The 16178-nt window shown below is 48.9% G+C and overlaps 1 protein-coding gene across 2 annotated transcripts in view; it reads right to left on the bottom strand.

Annotated features, from left to right (window-relative positions):
* The window catches only part of SPIDR (scaffold protein involved in DNA repair), a 3076965-nt gene that overhangs the window by 114567 nt on the left and 2946220 nt on the right, over positions 1–16178 (bottom strand). For both annotated transcript variants that reach the window (XM_069621022.1, XM_069621023.1), the window contains one exon: positions 6591–6810. In XM_069621022.1, coding sequence (XP_069477123.1) covers positions 6591–6810 — 220 coding nt within the window. The remainder of the gene's footprint in view (positions 1–6590; positions 6811–16178) is intronic.

Genomic DNA, 16178 nt, shown 5'->3' with positions numbered 1-16178 from the left:
TACAGGAGCTTGGGGACCACTATCATCTTTATTAGAGAGAGTCTGCCCGCCAGGGATAAGGGTAAATTGCGCCATTTGGAGAACCTGGAGATGACAAGTTGTGCCGCGGCCTCGTAGTTGTCTGTCAATAGGGAGGACTTGGCTAGTGATATCTGCACTCCGAGATACTTAACCCCACCCGGGGACCAACTTAGAGGGTACTCACAAGACGGTTGTTGAGTTGCCACAGTAAGAGGGAAGATTTCGGATTTAGAGTAGTTGATTGTGAAACCTGAGAACGTACCTATTTTGGTAATATCACGGATGATCGGATCCAGGTTCGTGGAGAGATTTCTGACACATAGGAGCACATCATCTGCGTATAGAGAGATGATCTCTGGTGCATCCCGTAGTCGAATGCCTTTATTGCTGTGGCGTCCTCTAACGTGGTCAGCCATGGGTTCGATAGCGAACGCAAAGAGGAGGGGAGAGAATGGGCATCCCTGACGAGTGCCCCTGTGTAGTGTGAAGGGAGAGGAGGGAACAGAGTTAACAAGAACCCTAGCTCGTGGGTCCATGTGTAAAAGTTTTATGTAAGAGGTCATATTTGGACCCACCCCCATTTTCTCCAGCACGGCCCACAGATATTGCCATGAGACCATATCAAAAGCCTTTTGGGCATCCAGCGTTACCGCCACCGCATCGGCGCCTGGATCAATTCTGGACACCACATTAAACAGGCGGCGGATGTTAAGCGCCGTGGAACGACCAGGGATGAAACCACACTGGTCCGCGTGGATCATGTGGGACATGAAAGGAAGAAACCTGTTTGCAATAATCTTAGCAAAGATTTTCATGTCAGTATTAATAAGGGATAGGGGCCTGTAGGACCCACATTCATCCAGAGGTTTTCCAGGTTTGGGAAGGACTGTTATTAAAGCTTCCCTAAGGGAGGGGGGGAGGTACTTCAAACGAAGTGACTCGGACCAGACCCCGTGTAAAACAGGCGCCAATATAGCCACATGTTCCTGGTAAAACTCAGACGTGAGCCCGTCTGGGCCAGGCGCTTTGTTTTTGGGAAGGTCTGATATTACCTGAACGATTTCCTCCAGAGTAAACGGAGCGTCTAATATTTCCCGGGTGTCTTGGGAGATTAGGGTCATAGGGATGCTCTCTAGTAGGTCGTCTAGGTCTTGGGCCGAATGTTCCGGTTGGGGACCGTACAGATTGGCATAAAAGCTAGTGAAGATGTCTAGTACGGACTGATCCGCCCAGTGTCTCACTCCGCTCCCGTCTATGATGTTATCAATGCGGGCCCCACCAGTCTCGGCACGCACTAACCTGGCCAGGGTTCTGCCCGGTCTGTCCCCCTCCCCATATTTACGGGCAGCAACAGGGCGTGTATAGTATAGCACCTCACTCATAGCCTGTGACTGAAACCTTTCCAGCTCTGCTCTGATCGCAGCTAGGGTCAGTGGGGACTGAGTGGTCAGGTACTCCTGTTCGAGTTTTTTAAGTTTGGTTTCAGAAATGGTTAGGGCTTTCCTTATAGCTTTCAGGACTCCAGCTTCCCTGGAGATGCACATCCCTCTGATATAAACCTGAAAGGCTTCCCATCTAGTCCCTTCAGTTGTGTCGGTTGCATTGTTCTTTTTGAAGAACGTGGTTATATCCGCTAGGATCTCGGCTTTAAAGACAATGTCAGATAGGGCAGTGGATTTGAAGCGCCAGGCGGGTCTCTACGGCGATGCATCGCCGAGTTGTATCCGCAGGAGCACGGGGGAATGATCAGAGAGCGTGCGTGCCAGGATCGTGACATCCGAGACCTTCCCCACAAGTCTGCCAGATAAGAGGAATAAATCTATTCTCGAGGAACTGTCATGTACAGTTGAATAGAAAGTGTAGTCTCTGTCATGGGGATGGAGCGTTCTCCATACATCATGTAAATTGAGAGAGTCCATGTGTGAGAGGAGACGTTTGGTCGCTCGTGGTGTGGGTCTGCGAGTGGTCGTTGTCCTGTCTAGTAAATTGTCCAGTTTCAGGTTCATGTCTCCACCCCATACTATAGGGATGTCTATATATCTATATATCTCATGAGTATGGCCGCCACTTCATCAAAAAACTCGGGGGAGTCAGTATTGGGCGCGTATACATTGACCAGTAAGCATTCTTCGTGAGCCAAGGTGCAGTGTAGGATCACATATCTGCCTTCTGCATCAATGTAGGATGAGCGGAGAGTGAAATGGATTGACTTGTGGATGAGGGTCAGGACTCCTCTAGGTTGGGTGGAGTATTGGGTGTAATATCTATTAAGACCCCAAGTTAGTGCAATGTTCAATGATAGGTGTTTAAGAGCATGTCTCTTGCAGTAGGAGTACCTTGACCCCATGCCTTTGTGCGTAGGCCACAATTATACGAGACTTCGTGAAATTCGTCAGGCCACGAACATTCCATGACATCATTGTAATCGCCATGTAGGCAACCTACGGGACATCCCAAGCAAAGGACCTGCCACTGATAAACGCCATGAGTGCTGCCACATCATAATTGTGCCACCCTTTGTAACCCGTCTCAACCCCTGCGCCATTTCGATTGTAACCTACCCCAACTTTCCACACCCCCACCCTCACCGCCCTGACCCAACTAGCGGTGTGTGAATACCCACCCTTAGGGTGACCTAATGCGTGCCATCCCCAACTTGGCAGTGCCTGGAAAAGCACCCAACCGGGGCAAAAACACAAACATTTAGACTCTACAGGAATTGCAGCTGCAGTGGGGGCCGCCGCTGCCGTTCCGCCCACCAGTATTAATACAAATTACTATTAAAAAACCTAATTTGAAGATCGGCTGATGTAGGTGAGGTTACAAAGCAAGGATGCATGTGTTGAAGGCATCAAGACATAATCATAAGGGGAGAGCAAGCGGCCGGTTCTAGTCGTTGTCCATCGGTGCCTCGGGGGGCTCGGCCAGCGGGATCTGCGCCTCTATGAATTTTACAGCCTCGTCCGGGACCCTGAAGAAGTAGAGCCTGTTTCGATGGGTGAATTTAAGGCGTGCGGGGAAAAGCATTGCGTACTCGATCTTCCTATCCCCTAGCATTTTTTTCACCCCATCGAATCTGCGTCTCTCCAGATGCACCCCCACTGAGAAATCGGGGAAGATCCTGATTATTTGTGAGTCCAGCCTCAATTCCCCCTTTTCCCTGGCCAAACGGAGTATATGGTCCCTGTCTTTATAGCTGAGGAGTTTAGCTATGATAGGCCTGGGGAAATCTCCCGGCCGCGGCGCCAAGGAGCGGTGTGCCCTTTCAACCGTGAAGAATGGCGAAAGGTCGGGGTCATCCAGGAGATCTTTGATGAGTTTTTCCACCGCTAGCTCCATGCGCCCTTTGAGTGCAGATTCGGGGACCCCAATTATGCAAATATTATTCCTTTGCGACCGTGATTCGAGGTCGTTGCATTTAGATTTGACCAGTTTCATGTCTCGGACCAGCTCTGAGACTGTGTTTTGTAGAACATGCACATTGTCCTCAGTGGTGCCAGTCCTCTGCTCCACTTCGGTAATCCTAGCCCTGTGTTGGTCAAGTTTATCCCTTAATGACGCCACATTCGCATTAATGTCATCTAGCTTTTCATGAAAGGCTGCAAAGTTTTTGGCCATAGATTCCATCATAGTGGTCCAGTCCGGCTGCGGAGGGTCCGGCAGGGTGTTGCCCTCCTCCTGAGCTGAAGCGGATGACGCCTGGTCTCCCTTGGGCGTCGCCTTGTTGAACTTGTCCATAGCGCCCATCTTGCCAGCGCCACGCGATCTGTTGGACATTGCTCCGGGTAAGAATCAAGGCTGACACAGAGATATAGGTGTTGGTGGAGGAAGGGGTCCCACCGCCGGGAAGATAGGTCAACAGTGGCGGCACCCAAGCTGTCACAAGGGGAGCAGGCCAGGGGGAGAAGTCAGAGGGAACGTCGCAGGCAGTGGCACCAGAGTATGGCTGGTTTCAACAGACAGTGCGCCCCCCGCAAGGCCGGCGGATTCCCTTCCCGGTGTATGCAGGTGACACTGTCCCCCTCTGAAAGTAATAGGGAAGAGGCTGCCTCCCCTTATCTTTAGTGCTTTAAGTTAAATATGTGCGCGGCGTGGGCGTTCCAGCAAGTGCGAGCATGCAGCCATCAAGACGTCCAAGAGGTGATATTTGGTACAGTTCCCGCACAAGAGGGGTCAGCCACGCACTCGCTGTCAGAGAATATCAGGGGGAGGCAGGGCAGGCTGACCTCCAAGCAGCGACACTGGGAGAAGGCAGGTAGAGGGGAAGGAGGGGGACACATCCAAGAACACCCACCTCTCCACAGCATCGGGTAGTTAACCCGCGTGTCTCCAACGCAGCACAGTCCGTGTGACAACGAGGGCGCCACCTCCGGAGTCCAGGCCTGCCCCAATCCCGGGAGGCAAGGCAGCACGTGAGGGCCCCTCACAACCGCAGTGTCCATAAACTGACCGGAGTAGGTGGCATCCGATGGGTCCCTGCAGGTCAGTAAGAGCAGATCAATTCACCCAGGCGGCTGCAGCAGGCCCAATGGCAAGCCTGCGAGGCGAGCCGGGAAGGACCCGCACATCCAGCAGGCCGCTGGCCGGCGAAGATGACAGGCGCGGCTCGGCGCTCCACCCCGGCAATCCAGGCCTCACAAGCGGGGGGGCAGCACGCCCGCGCACATGAGCGCCGATCCTCCGCCCGGCCCCCGCACCTCGGGGCAGGCCGCTCCCACACACGGCCCACCGGCCTCCGAGCAGGTGCTCCGTGGAGGCCCGGGGCCCGCCCGATGCAAGGAGGGCACCCCCGCGAAGCGGGGCGCAACAGGTAGCGGGCAGGTGACAGCGCCCGGGACGTCAGCACCGCGCCCAGTGCCCGGGGGAGCACCCGCACCCAGAGCGTCCCCACAGGCCGAGAGGCCGCAGCGGGCCCAAGCGCCCAATCTTCAGGATGCAAGCCGCGTTTTCTCCCCAAATTCCGGCCACAGCAGCAGAAGAGCCCCCGCAATAAAATGGTGGCACCAGCACGGGAGAATGTCGCGGATGAACGCCGATGCAGCGGATAATCTGGTGGGCGATAACGGAGCTCCCAGACTAGGCGGCCACCTTCCTTGGCTGCTCAACAGCGCCCCCAGCTGAATGCGTTTTGACCCACAGTGACCATTTTGGGCCTAAAGATGAGAGGGTCCCCACTACCTCAAATTCTTGCATCAGTGCTGTCATGGCTGACGTCTCGGGCACTGATCTTGGGTAAACAAATGTTCGAGGAGGTCTTGCAACTTCTCCTTCCCGCCTTCGTTCGCTAGTAGTTGTATGCAGGCCCCTCTTTGGTCAGAGGGCTGCAGATACGCCCGGCAGGCACAGTGCGCTGCTAAAATAATTGGGGACACACACTGTTGTAATCTCTGTGGCTTTCCCGGCCATGCCGGTGAAGCCCTTCACTCTTATTCTCACATTGATGAAGCTTGCTGTCATTGAGTGCACGCATGTCAATAAGTGAGCCATGACGTCTAGAGTATGGCAGCATAGCGTGGCCACACTTTTCTTGTCGTCACTGCTGGTGGTGGGGTCACCGTGGGGAGGAAGGATAGCTTACGGGAAACGCATTTGTCTTGGAAACAAGACAGAGCAACACAGGTCGAATCACTAGTTGGTATTAAGCACGTTATAAATGAAAAATTATACTTTAGAAATAAACCAGAGGGGAAGGAGGGTGGCAAGAAAGCAGGTACATTTTCAATGATGTAGTGGCAAAGGCCACCAGAAGAGCAGATACTGTGAAGCTGAAGGTTGCTGGGAGGGGTAGCAGGGCAAGAGGCCAAATATTGTTTCTGAAGGGGAAGATGATAGAATGGTGGCAGGGGAGTGCAGCAGGAGAATGGGTATTTTCTTTGCAAGATGAGTGTGTAGAAAGGGGAAAGCGCCGCGGGGGGGGGGCACCTATTACCCGATGCAGCGGGAAAGGACATGTAGCTTTAGCAGGTTCCTCCTGCCTTCAGCAGTGTCTTAGACTGGGATCAGATCCCCAACCCTGCAGCCGCAAAGAGCACTTCACCCACACATTCCCAATAAGCTATGACACACAACCATGGGCATACTTGGAAGAGGTAGGATACGCCTGCAGTACCAACATCACACCTTTATTTTAGGCAAACACTTCAAAAAGTAAAACAAACCAAATTAATACCAACATTTTGGAGCAATGAAAAACATTCAGCTTTTAGTCACTTAATGAGACATCTTTGAATGCTAACTTGGGGAAGGAGAGGATCCATACATGTTCATTACAACTTTGCCAGTGTGGAAATAACGTGCTCGCACGTTTCCGCACCGGCAAAGTACAAGTTTGCCGGTGGGGTAGAGAGAGGTATTACCTTGGGGACTCCATGGAATGAGGGTGGCACTCATAATGCGGCGGGAATTGTAATGAAGCCCACAAGCCCTATCAAGACAGGTAAACTAGAAGACTCTGGCCATCTGGCCATCCTTTACATAACTCACTCACTCACTCAGTCAGTCAGTTAGTCTTCGGGACCTTAGCTTGGCATGGAAGGATTTCTGAGCCTTCTTGATTAATGTCAGCTTACCATCTTCTCGCACAGCATCCTTGAAGAAGAGCACACAAGGCCGGGCGCCAGCGAGGGTCTGCGTCACGCTGTTGCTTAGCACGCAGGACGGGGCCACCACAACGGGCAGAACCTTGGGAGCTTTGCCAACACCGGTGCCACTCATGTCACTGCCCTGCAGGTCCATGTCGGTCACAAACAGCCAGGACTCGCACTGGCCCAGCTGCGGGTTGCTTTTCGCCTGTAGTTCGCATAAAACAAGACAATAACCAGATAACATACCAAGCAGTTCGCTTTTGGGGTCAGAATAATTTATGACGCACTGCAAACAAACAAATAACACAAAATAACGCTAGGCCAAGTCTTTAATAGTTCTGGTCCAAATGGAGCTATCTATTATTTATCGGCTGTCATTAATCTCGTGCGTTTATTCCTAAAGTAGAAGACTTAAAAGCAGGAAGCTGATTTACAGAACACAGTCCTAATGGGATTCAGGCCACTTCACCTCTCTTAGCCCATTATATGTGCCTGGGACTGTTAGCCAGCACACTGGTATTTCACTTTGAAGCTCCCTGCCTAAGGCGCAGCAAAATCACTGTTCGCTAGCTAGCCACCCGCCCCACTCCCCCCTCACTTTTGAAGTACTCTTTTACCGTCAAAGACCAGAGGGAAATGCATGAAAGCGCATTCTTTCAACAACACAGCGGAAGTAGCATATTGTTGGCATGCACGATGTACGTTACACCCTTTAAAAACATTTAAAAAATGCACAACCACATGACAAAACGTTATTATTAGATATGACGTGGGCTGCCTTTTATTTACCTGAGACTGAAGATGGGTGAAGCGGGGCCTGTGACCAGGACTAGACCTGAGAACCAATTTGTCGGGTCACTCTGGACACTTTGCCGAGACCAAAATGGAAGACAACTAGTTAAAGTACTGATATCACATGCAAGCAATTCACAGCCCCTTGTCGTCACTCATCATGACGGTCCCAGAAAAGATGCACTGCTTTTTGTCCAGTACGAGTCTGTTATGTTACGCTATTTGTGGTTTTTATTTTGCGCACATCAACACCGTAGTGGTCACGAGCAGAGCCTTGCCTGTGTTGAGGCGAATTGTGAGCCTCCCTACAGGGTGGCAGCCAGATTGTTGCCTGAGGGATCAAAAGGAAGCAATGACAGCGAGAAAGAGGTTGAGGGGGTAAAGTCAGTGCCGCAAAAACGGACAGCCTTAACTCAGAACGAGTAGGATAACGAAAACATGGGGACGATCGACAGTTGGTACGAAAGTATATTTTTCAGTGTTTGCCTGCAGTCCGCTGATGTCTTGGCATTGGAGACCAAGGAAAGCAAATAATGTGGGATTCATGGAATCTTCGGGGTAATGGACTGAAATTATTGTCTGTGTAAAGAAGTAAGAGTGTGAACACTAGGAGGTACGATCTGCGGTATCACCTCCTTGAAGATGCCCTTGAGGAGACCTGCCATCTGAGGTGAGCGCATAAGGAGGAGGAAATGCTCGAAGAAGCAATCCCCTGAGGCCGCACTGGGGCTCCTTTCCTGATTGAAGCGTCTAGGAGCCTGGGGTGTGTAACCATAAGGCTGAAAGGGATAGCTGTAACCCTGCAGAGACCATCAACCTGTACCACAGGGCTCGCCACCACTTCCTGAGGGAAGGGGGCTGGAACCTTCTTGCAGGGCCCACTATGTAGGCGAGGCTTGTCTGCCACCTTTGGGCCTGGTGACATGCCCTGGGAGGGAGGGCAGGCAGTCCCTGCACCACTTGGTGGCTCAGACATGCAAGGGCACTCCTTGGCCCTAGAACCTGAAGCAGGAGCGTCCACTGCGGAGATGGCTCCAGTAGGCTCCGAGCCCTCAGCCCGCAGGCCGGTAGTCGAATCCCCCTGCACCTGCACAACAACCTCAGAGCTGCGCAGGCAGTCGTTTTGGATCGTGCTTCGAACTGACTTCTGGAAGCAGAACCCAATGTTCCATTGCACCCTGGGGCAAAAGAGGACGAACTGGATTTTCTGTCCGTGGACCGCCTGGAAGATCTCCTGGGCCCCTCGTCCTTGGAGCTGGTAGCCTTACCGGCCTCGGGTCTGTCGGCGGAATGTCCAGAAGAGCCCCCGGGCCCCTCGACTATGGAGCCGGTAGCCTTAACGGCTCGAGCCTGCCAGACCCAGAGTCCAAGGTCCACTTCCCAGTGGAAACCCCCAGGAAGGAGTCTCTGTGCTGAGGTGCCTTGCTAAACAAAGGATCTACCTTGTCTTGACGTGGGGTCCTGGTGACAAACTCTCTAAGAAAACCGTGAGAAGAATGGACGATCCCCTTCAGCATGCAAGACAATTCTTCAAGGCTCGGTGACTGGCAGTGCTGCAAGTTGCGCACGCGTCACAGCGGTGTTCGGGCCCCAGCCACTCAAGACAGAGCGCATGGGGGTCCGAGGCCGGGAACGAGCGATCACAGGATGCACATCTTGTGAAGCCTCCTCCAGCCGACAAGTGCGGGGGATGACAAGGCACTGAAGGGAGCATGCAGAAAGCCGCAAAAGTTTCCGCGCCTAGCTGGCAGGTCCATCAACATTTGTGCAGACGAAGGGACTTAGGTGAGGCGGCAGAGGGTAGAGTCTCAGGGGTTGTCTACACATGCGCTGTCCTAAATTTAAAGGGGAAGCTAAATGTTTCGCTGCCAACGGTTCCAGTGCTGTCCCCATGTTGGGGGATGCCCACAAGGATGGCGGAAAGGGGATAGGACGTATAAGCGTACCGGGATATCAGGCGCTGGTAACGGTAGCTCCATTTTATTCAGTGTCCCCGCCAAAATTACCTGCGGGATACCGGTAAACTTCTAATGACCCCCACTGAATGTTTACGGTATGCGCTCCATGTAGAAACTGCCACAGCCTCACTTAATGCCCACAAGCTTTCCAAATAGGTGTATATATCTTGCAATGTATGTACATTTTTCTGTTAGGTTCAGTTTTGCGACAAATGAAAAGAGCAGAGAGCCTAACATGCATTACTTGTGAAGGCATGACCCTAAATGCTCACACCAGAGAGAATACAACCCACTAGGGAAGGAAGGCCCAGGGTATGAATAACACGTTTTAATCTCACACGCAGATGAGAGCAACAGCAAAGAAGTCTGCTGCCAAGAACATTCTGCGGAAAAGAGGTACAAGCAGAAACTTTTAAGGATACAGAGCGTCACAATGACACAGCAACATACAGTAAAAACCGCGTGGCTGATTGGATGAACCCTATAGATATTCCACCTTTACCCATAAGGGCTGTCGGTCTATTGGTCCCAGCCCAGTCCGTCCGTCTTCCATCACGTGGGTGCTGCGGGGCTCATCTCTCGTTGACGGTCAGGAAACAAATTATACTCTTACTATACAGCTTGTTTTATCACTCATATTGTGCACTTGGCAGGCTAACCTTAAAACGGACAAAAAGGAGGTTCTGGGGCAATCTAACCTTTAAAAAAACGCACATTTCACTCACTTCGCTAAGCGCCATCCAGCTCCAAGGACTCCACCCTCGTTTTGAACTATAATTTATCCTTCCCCAGTACCTCGCAATACAAATATCACGATTGTCGCTTCAACGATATGCCCTGTCTGTCTCCTTTGAACATTTCAGGACTTGTTACTTTGGGGTTGGTGGCCAAAGGGCATCTGGTGTCATGTAATTCGGGGATCTTAAGGTTTAGTCAGTTATATGGGCTATAACTTGTGGTCACCCGGGAACGGGCCAGGTCATGCTTTGACCAGTGTGAGATAACATGCACACCAGGTGTCAGTCTCTGATCGTGGCCTTTTAGGGCACATTCCTCTTGGGTAAAAAACACATCTTTGCAATACTGTTAGAACAATGAATAGACCTTGTGGCGGTTGGGGGTGTGCGCTGTCCTCATGGGAGCTCAGGGATTTCTGTGGTCTCGTGAATTTGGGCCTAGTGCATGCAATGCTACATTTACCACGCCGGCCTTCCCTTCTAACTATGATTACTAATATCTATGCAGAAATAGCAATGCTGCTCACGCCTTGGGCTATATTATGTAGTTAGAATAAAACTGGTTATATTAAAATGGAGTCCTGTAATAAAAAAATAAAATATTATATATATATATATATATGGACTCCTGTTAGACCGGATGACGTCTATCTCACTGTCTCAGAAGGGTAGCTCAGGGGCAACACGCTTGCCTTGGAAGCAAGACGACACGCTGCAACACAGGTTCTAGCCCCAGGTCCGAGCTTATAAACCTCTGGGTATTAAGTGCATTATAAATAACCAATTACAAATTACAATTACTGTCCCTCTCCCCCCTGGCACATCACAGTCACTAGAATGCATCTCTTCTCACTTTAAAGCGTCTAAGGGGTGTTACGGGGCTGTCCCCTTCCCAACATTCCCCCTTTAGTTACTCTTACAGTAACTAGCTCTGGAATGCTTCTGCACTCCCGTTCCCCCGTTTCTGCATCCATGTATGACTGAGTCCCCTTTATTGGCACCCAGGCTCCACACACTGATCGCAAACTCTCCCCTGTATGCCTGTAGTCTTCAGGTGAGCAAGTCATATAAATACACCCACCTTTCCCTGTCAGGTCCACAGAAACCTTTGTGAAACTTTCTGGGTCAGGGGTTGGGGAAATAATGGTGTGGCATAGAGGATCAACTTTATCTCCCTACGTAATGGAGAACACTTCATACTTCTGTCCATCCTGTGAAATATCAGTTTGTACTTCAATATTTTTTGTTTTGCAAGATGCTTATGGGACCCCAATTAATACCACCATTCTTGAGCTATCAGGTGCCACAGTGGCACAGCATTGAAGGACCAGCTGACAAGTGCAGAAAATGACCAGGATGAACACAATGATGGGCATTAACATCTTCACGTTTGCTCAGAGCCACGAAGGGGCCCAGTTAAATGCCATAGCCAGCCAATCACTGTCCTGTATTCCTCACTCCTCCTTCATGCAAAAAATGCAGGCCATGGACAGCTGCAATGATGATGGGATATGGGATGATTATTGGATAATGATGCATTCGTCGCATCCTCTGGTGTTCTTCTGGGATTACTGATATCGCTGAGTGCAATGTGACCAGCGAACAGTAGCCCCTCCATGATGGTGGGAGGTGCAAGTAAGTTTGTCGGCCGCAGACCCAGTAGCAATTCAGCAGCGGCACCATTCCTTTGTTCATGTCTCTGATCAAGAGAGTCTTATTGCAATGTTCATTTGTGCCAACAAAGACTGTACCTTTGGTGCGGAAACAGAGTCTATATTGTTTTTCCTTATGCACTCACACTGGCTTTTCCATTGTTGCAACCCACGTCAGCCTTGTGATATGCTCTGTCCAGATTTGCGCATAGAAAGTGTCCACTTGTGCTATCCTTTCCTTGCTATATGTTACCAGTCCCACTGCCAAGCAAGGTAGTGTAATATCCTGCCAGTTGTTATTGACATGTTTCCGCCCTTTCATCATCAAATAGGGTAGTGCCACACGCTTCTTGTTTTTTGGATCGTCGTTGCACTTTACAAAATCTGGGCCCACCATTTGCAGTTGCACACTATGTGCCTGGAATGTTCCTTTTATTCTGCATAGAGCAAGATGAACTAGGCATTGTGCCTGTATAATTGGCGTACTAACACCTTGGGAGCCCCTGACACGTATGGAATGAGTGAACACACATAACAGCTCCCATTCACAGCGTTTCTCCCCACACCACTCATATCAGAGTACCATGAGTTAGTGATCTCGGGATGATGAATATCCTCAATCACATCAAAACTCAGCCCTCGATACGTGTCATACTTTTGTCGTACTTCTCTTTTCATTCTTTTATACACATTCTCAGGGATTGCCGCTTTAGCAGTACTGTGATGATAGAGCCAATTTCAGATTTGGACCTGGGGGAAGGTGTACTGGATATTTTAATATAGAGCTGGGGGTTCGCCAGGGGTGTGTGCTTGCCTCCATACTCTTTACCCTGTACATTAATGGTTTATTGCAGGCCCTGTTGAACGCTGGTGCAGACTTTTTGAGTGTAGGGGGCAGGCCTTTTCCGGTATAAGCATATGCCGATGATACAGTGCTTATGGCCAGAACCCCCAGGGCCCTACCAATCCTGGTAGATGCTTATGCTTCCTTAATGACTCGACTGGGTCTCAAGATCAATACTTTATTACGTGTATTATTATTATTATAATACTGTTAAATCAGCAGTGATGGGCTATAATGGGGGAAGGAGGCTCTTAGTTTGTTGTGGGGAAGTTATTCCTAGGGTAGCTGAATATGACTATTTGGGGGTAAGGTTTTCAGAGACCCAGCCGGGCATGTGAAAAAGCAGTCACTGAAAATGAGCCAATACTTGGGCGGCCTATCTCGTTTTTTATCAAGATGTAAGGGACAGCACATGCTTTCAGCAGTTAAGGTTTATACTACTCAATACAGAGGGGCGTTGTGGGGCTATCTTAAGCCGGGTGAGATTCAGGGTAAGCAAAACCGGTTTTTCAAAAATCTTCTGAGGCTCCCAGGTTCTTCGTCTTGTGCCTCTGTCCATAGGGACATGCGGATGGCATTTTGGGAGGATGATTGGGCAGCTGCCCCATGGTTGAGACTTTGGGAAAATAAGAACGCAATCTTATGTCATTGCATTTTAAGAAATACGTTGATCAGGGATAGGTGTGCCAAAATACCTTGGCTAAGGAAGGTTAAGGATCTACTGAGTCTGTGTGATGTTCCTGCTCAGTTGTCTCTTGATGCAGTGTTCTTGCTGATAGAAGCAAGAACATTTAAGGAGGAAGTGACCCGACGGATGGAGGCTAAACGTGCCTTGGCTGCACGGGTGACCAATGCTGATAGCTATCACAGACTCATAAGCATGATTCCCAAGCAACAACCATATCTTGTCAGGGCTGGGAAAAAGCATCAAAGCTGGCTTATTACTAGGGCAATATTTGATTGGTTACTTTTATGGGGAAATACTGTGCAATGGCCTGGATACCCAGATGATGCGGGTTGCCCCGTGTGTGGTGCTCCTAAAGAGAATTTGAGCCACTTTATTCTATTTTGCCCAGGCTATCGGGAGATTAGAAAACGGACAATATTGCAGATTTTATAATGTACGGATTTATGCAGTATAGACCTGTAAGGATATTTGGCGTGTTACAGCACAGAGTACAGCACTACTGCACAGGTAGCAATTTTTTTATGCAGCACCACCACATGGGTGCGGTGCATTGCTATATGTGTTACCAGATTAACATGGACATATAAGTAAAGACAGGCTATTCAGTCAAAAACGATTTTAACATATAAGATGCAAATCTATTTTTACAGTTAAAAGCACACGTGCACATTCAAAAATGCACACTATTTTTCACCTGAAATGTCTATGGTGCAAGAGACACATTTGAAAATTAATAACTAACATTATTAATAACTAACCTGACTAATAAAACTGCATTTAACATAACCCACTAATAAAAATGTGTCTCCACTGCAGAAATAGGCCTACTCTGAAAGTGAACTTTTAAACGCACATTCATTTTATTTTCTTTTTCTCTGCTGCTCTGTCCACATAACTACAGGAAGCCAAGGGCTCGAAGGAACAGGAAATCAGTTGGTTACAAATGGTTACTGTAAAAAGGAGCCATTGTGTAGTGAGGGAGGAGATGGCATGATTGATTTCTGATTGGAGCAGCGTCATAGCAAGTATCATGCTAGAGGCAGTGATGAGAGTTTTGCTGGGGGGTTGAAGAGAGGGGGAGGACAGTCGGGATTTGGCAGAGCTGGGAGAAGGACCTGTTTTCCTGGCTGAAGCATTCCTGCTGCAAAAGATAAGAATTCCAGGCAATAACCCCGGTTTGAGAACGAAAGACGCTTGTTTTCACCGGGGTTAATCTTCAAGGGAGCCAAATTCAGAAAGAGAACAGCTGAAGAAAACTCATGCTGAACAGATAAGGTAATTACAGAAGTGTGGGGGCTGAGTGTGTACGAGAATATTCAGTCAGTGTAGGAAAGGAGATTCCTGTGCTTTAATCACATGTTAATGTTGCAAATTGAGTTCTTGTCTCCGCCACTCTCTTTTCAGTGTATTACAGACAATGCTGTTACTGTGCTATTTTATTTATTTCTGTAAAGAGTGAGATCGTGTTTAAATGCAACTTTTATAATACACAAAAATATTTGAAAGCAGACGGGTGGTGTGTTTTATATTTACCAAAACAGTGCTGATGATGTGGGGAGATGTTTAGACAGTGCAATTGTCATTTTCAAGGTAGCTAAACATCAAATTTGGTTGCAGCCGTGTGCACAATGTAATTCAGTATGAGCAGTTATAACTAACTGTGTGTGTTGTAGTTTGTCGGAGGTCTATGAGTCGGCAAAAAGGGAGGCCCAGGACATAGTTCACTACCGTATATAAGATAGTGAAAATACCACATGATAGCTCGCTGCCGTAGATAAGACAGAGAAATTGCCCATGGTGGCACACTAAAAATGAAAATGTGGTGTTCCTGAAATGCAAGCCTGAGGTCTCTCTAGTGATTACACGAAAAATCTAAGCAAAAATAATGGGTTCTGGATATTGGGGCCACAAATAAAACAAGGGAATTATGCTCACCAAAATACCACCAACCACGCATAACAACCACACATACCAAATACGCATGTCTGTGTGCTGAAATAATGCATGTCCACTGTATTACTGTTGTACATGGCCCAATCTGAATACAAGGAGTGATTTTGCTAAGTTATTTTTCGGCGGTAAGAAAATACCGCCAGGCCCCAAATCTCCACAAAATACCCTACAGACCCGCTATGATGTTCCTTCTGACGGCAGGAACGGAACTAACTGCATCGGCTCTTTTGTCTTATTTGAAGGCTGCCATGTATAGAAGAAAAGGGTTTTTACGGGGATAGGATGCTGTATTCTATAAATTGGTTAATGTGTGGTTTTAACATTTATTTTCTGAGTTTTATGATCATGTCGTTGGTGGTTGATGTCTCCATAATGTATATTTTGTCTATGAAAAAAAGCTAGGTTTATTGGTACAGCTGGTCTATTGGGCGACTCTTTCAGTGTTTTATTCAGACATAAAAAATTATTATTAGCCAGATGTAGACTGGGGACAGGAATAACCCCTTACTTCCACATATATAATGTGTCGTCGCAGGTCACTGGATTGACGGTAAGCCAAGAAAAACCCGTCATAAACTGTAATACAAGTATGCAAAAGCATGCAAAAGGATCCAGGACATTGCACCCTTTTGAATTGAAAAAAGTGTTTTATTATCATCCAATCCTTATCATCCAATATTGAAGTTCGCCCTTATAATGATAACACGTGTTTCGGCCTTTACTGGCCTTTCTCAAATCAGGGCTAGTGTAGTTTGCTCCTCAAAATCCCCCTAATCCTCGCTGCGGCCCTCCTTGCTGCCACTGTGGGCCAGGGTACTGTTGCCCCCCCACCCTGCCCCACTGTCCTTGTCCTCCTTCAGCCAGGGAGCAGCAATTGTGGCACTCACAACTTTCTGGGTACTCTCTGTTCATTCCACTGTAGAGGAGGAGCCAAGTGCCTCTACCGGAA

Source organism: Ambystoma mexicanum, chromosome 5q (assembly GCF_040938575.1).
Source record: "Ambystoma mexicanum isolate Mex_15411 chromosome 5q, UKY_AmexF1_1, whole genome shotgun sequence".
Lineage (NCBI taxonomy): Eukaryota > Metazoa > Chordata > Amphibia > Caudata > Ambystomatidae > Ambystoma > Ambystoma mexicanum.
This window is presented reverse-complemented; position numbering and strand designations above follow the sequence as displayed.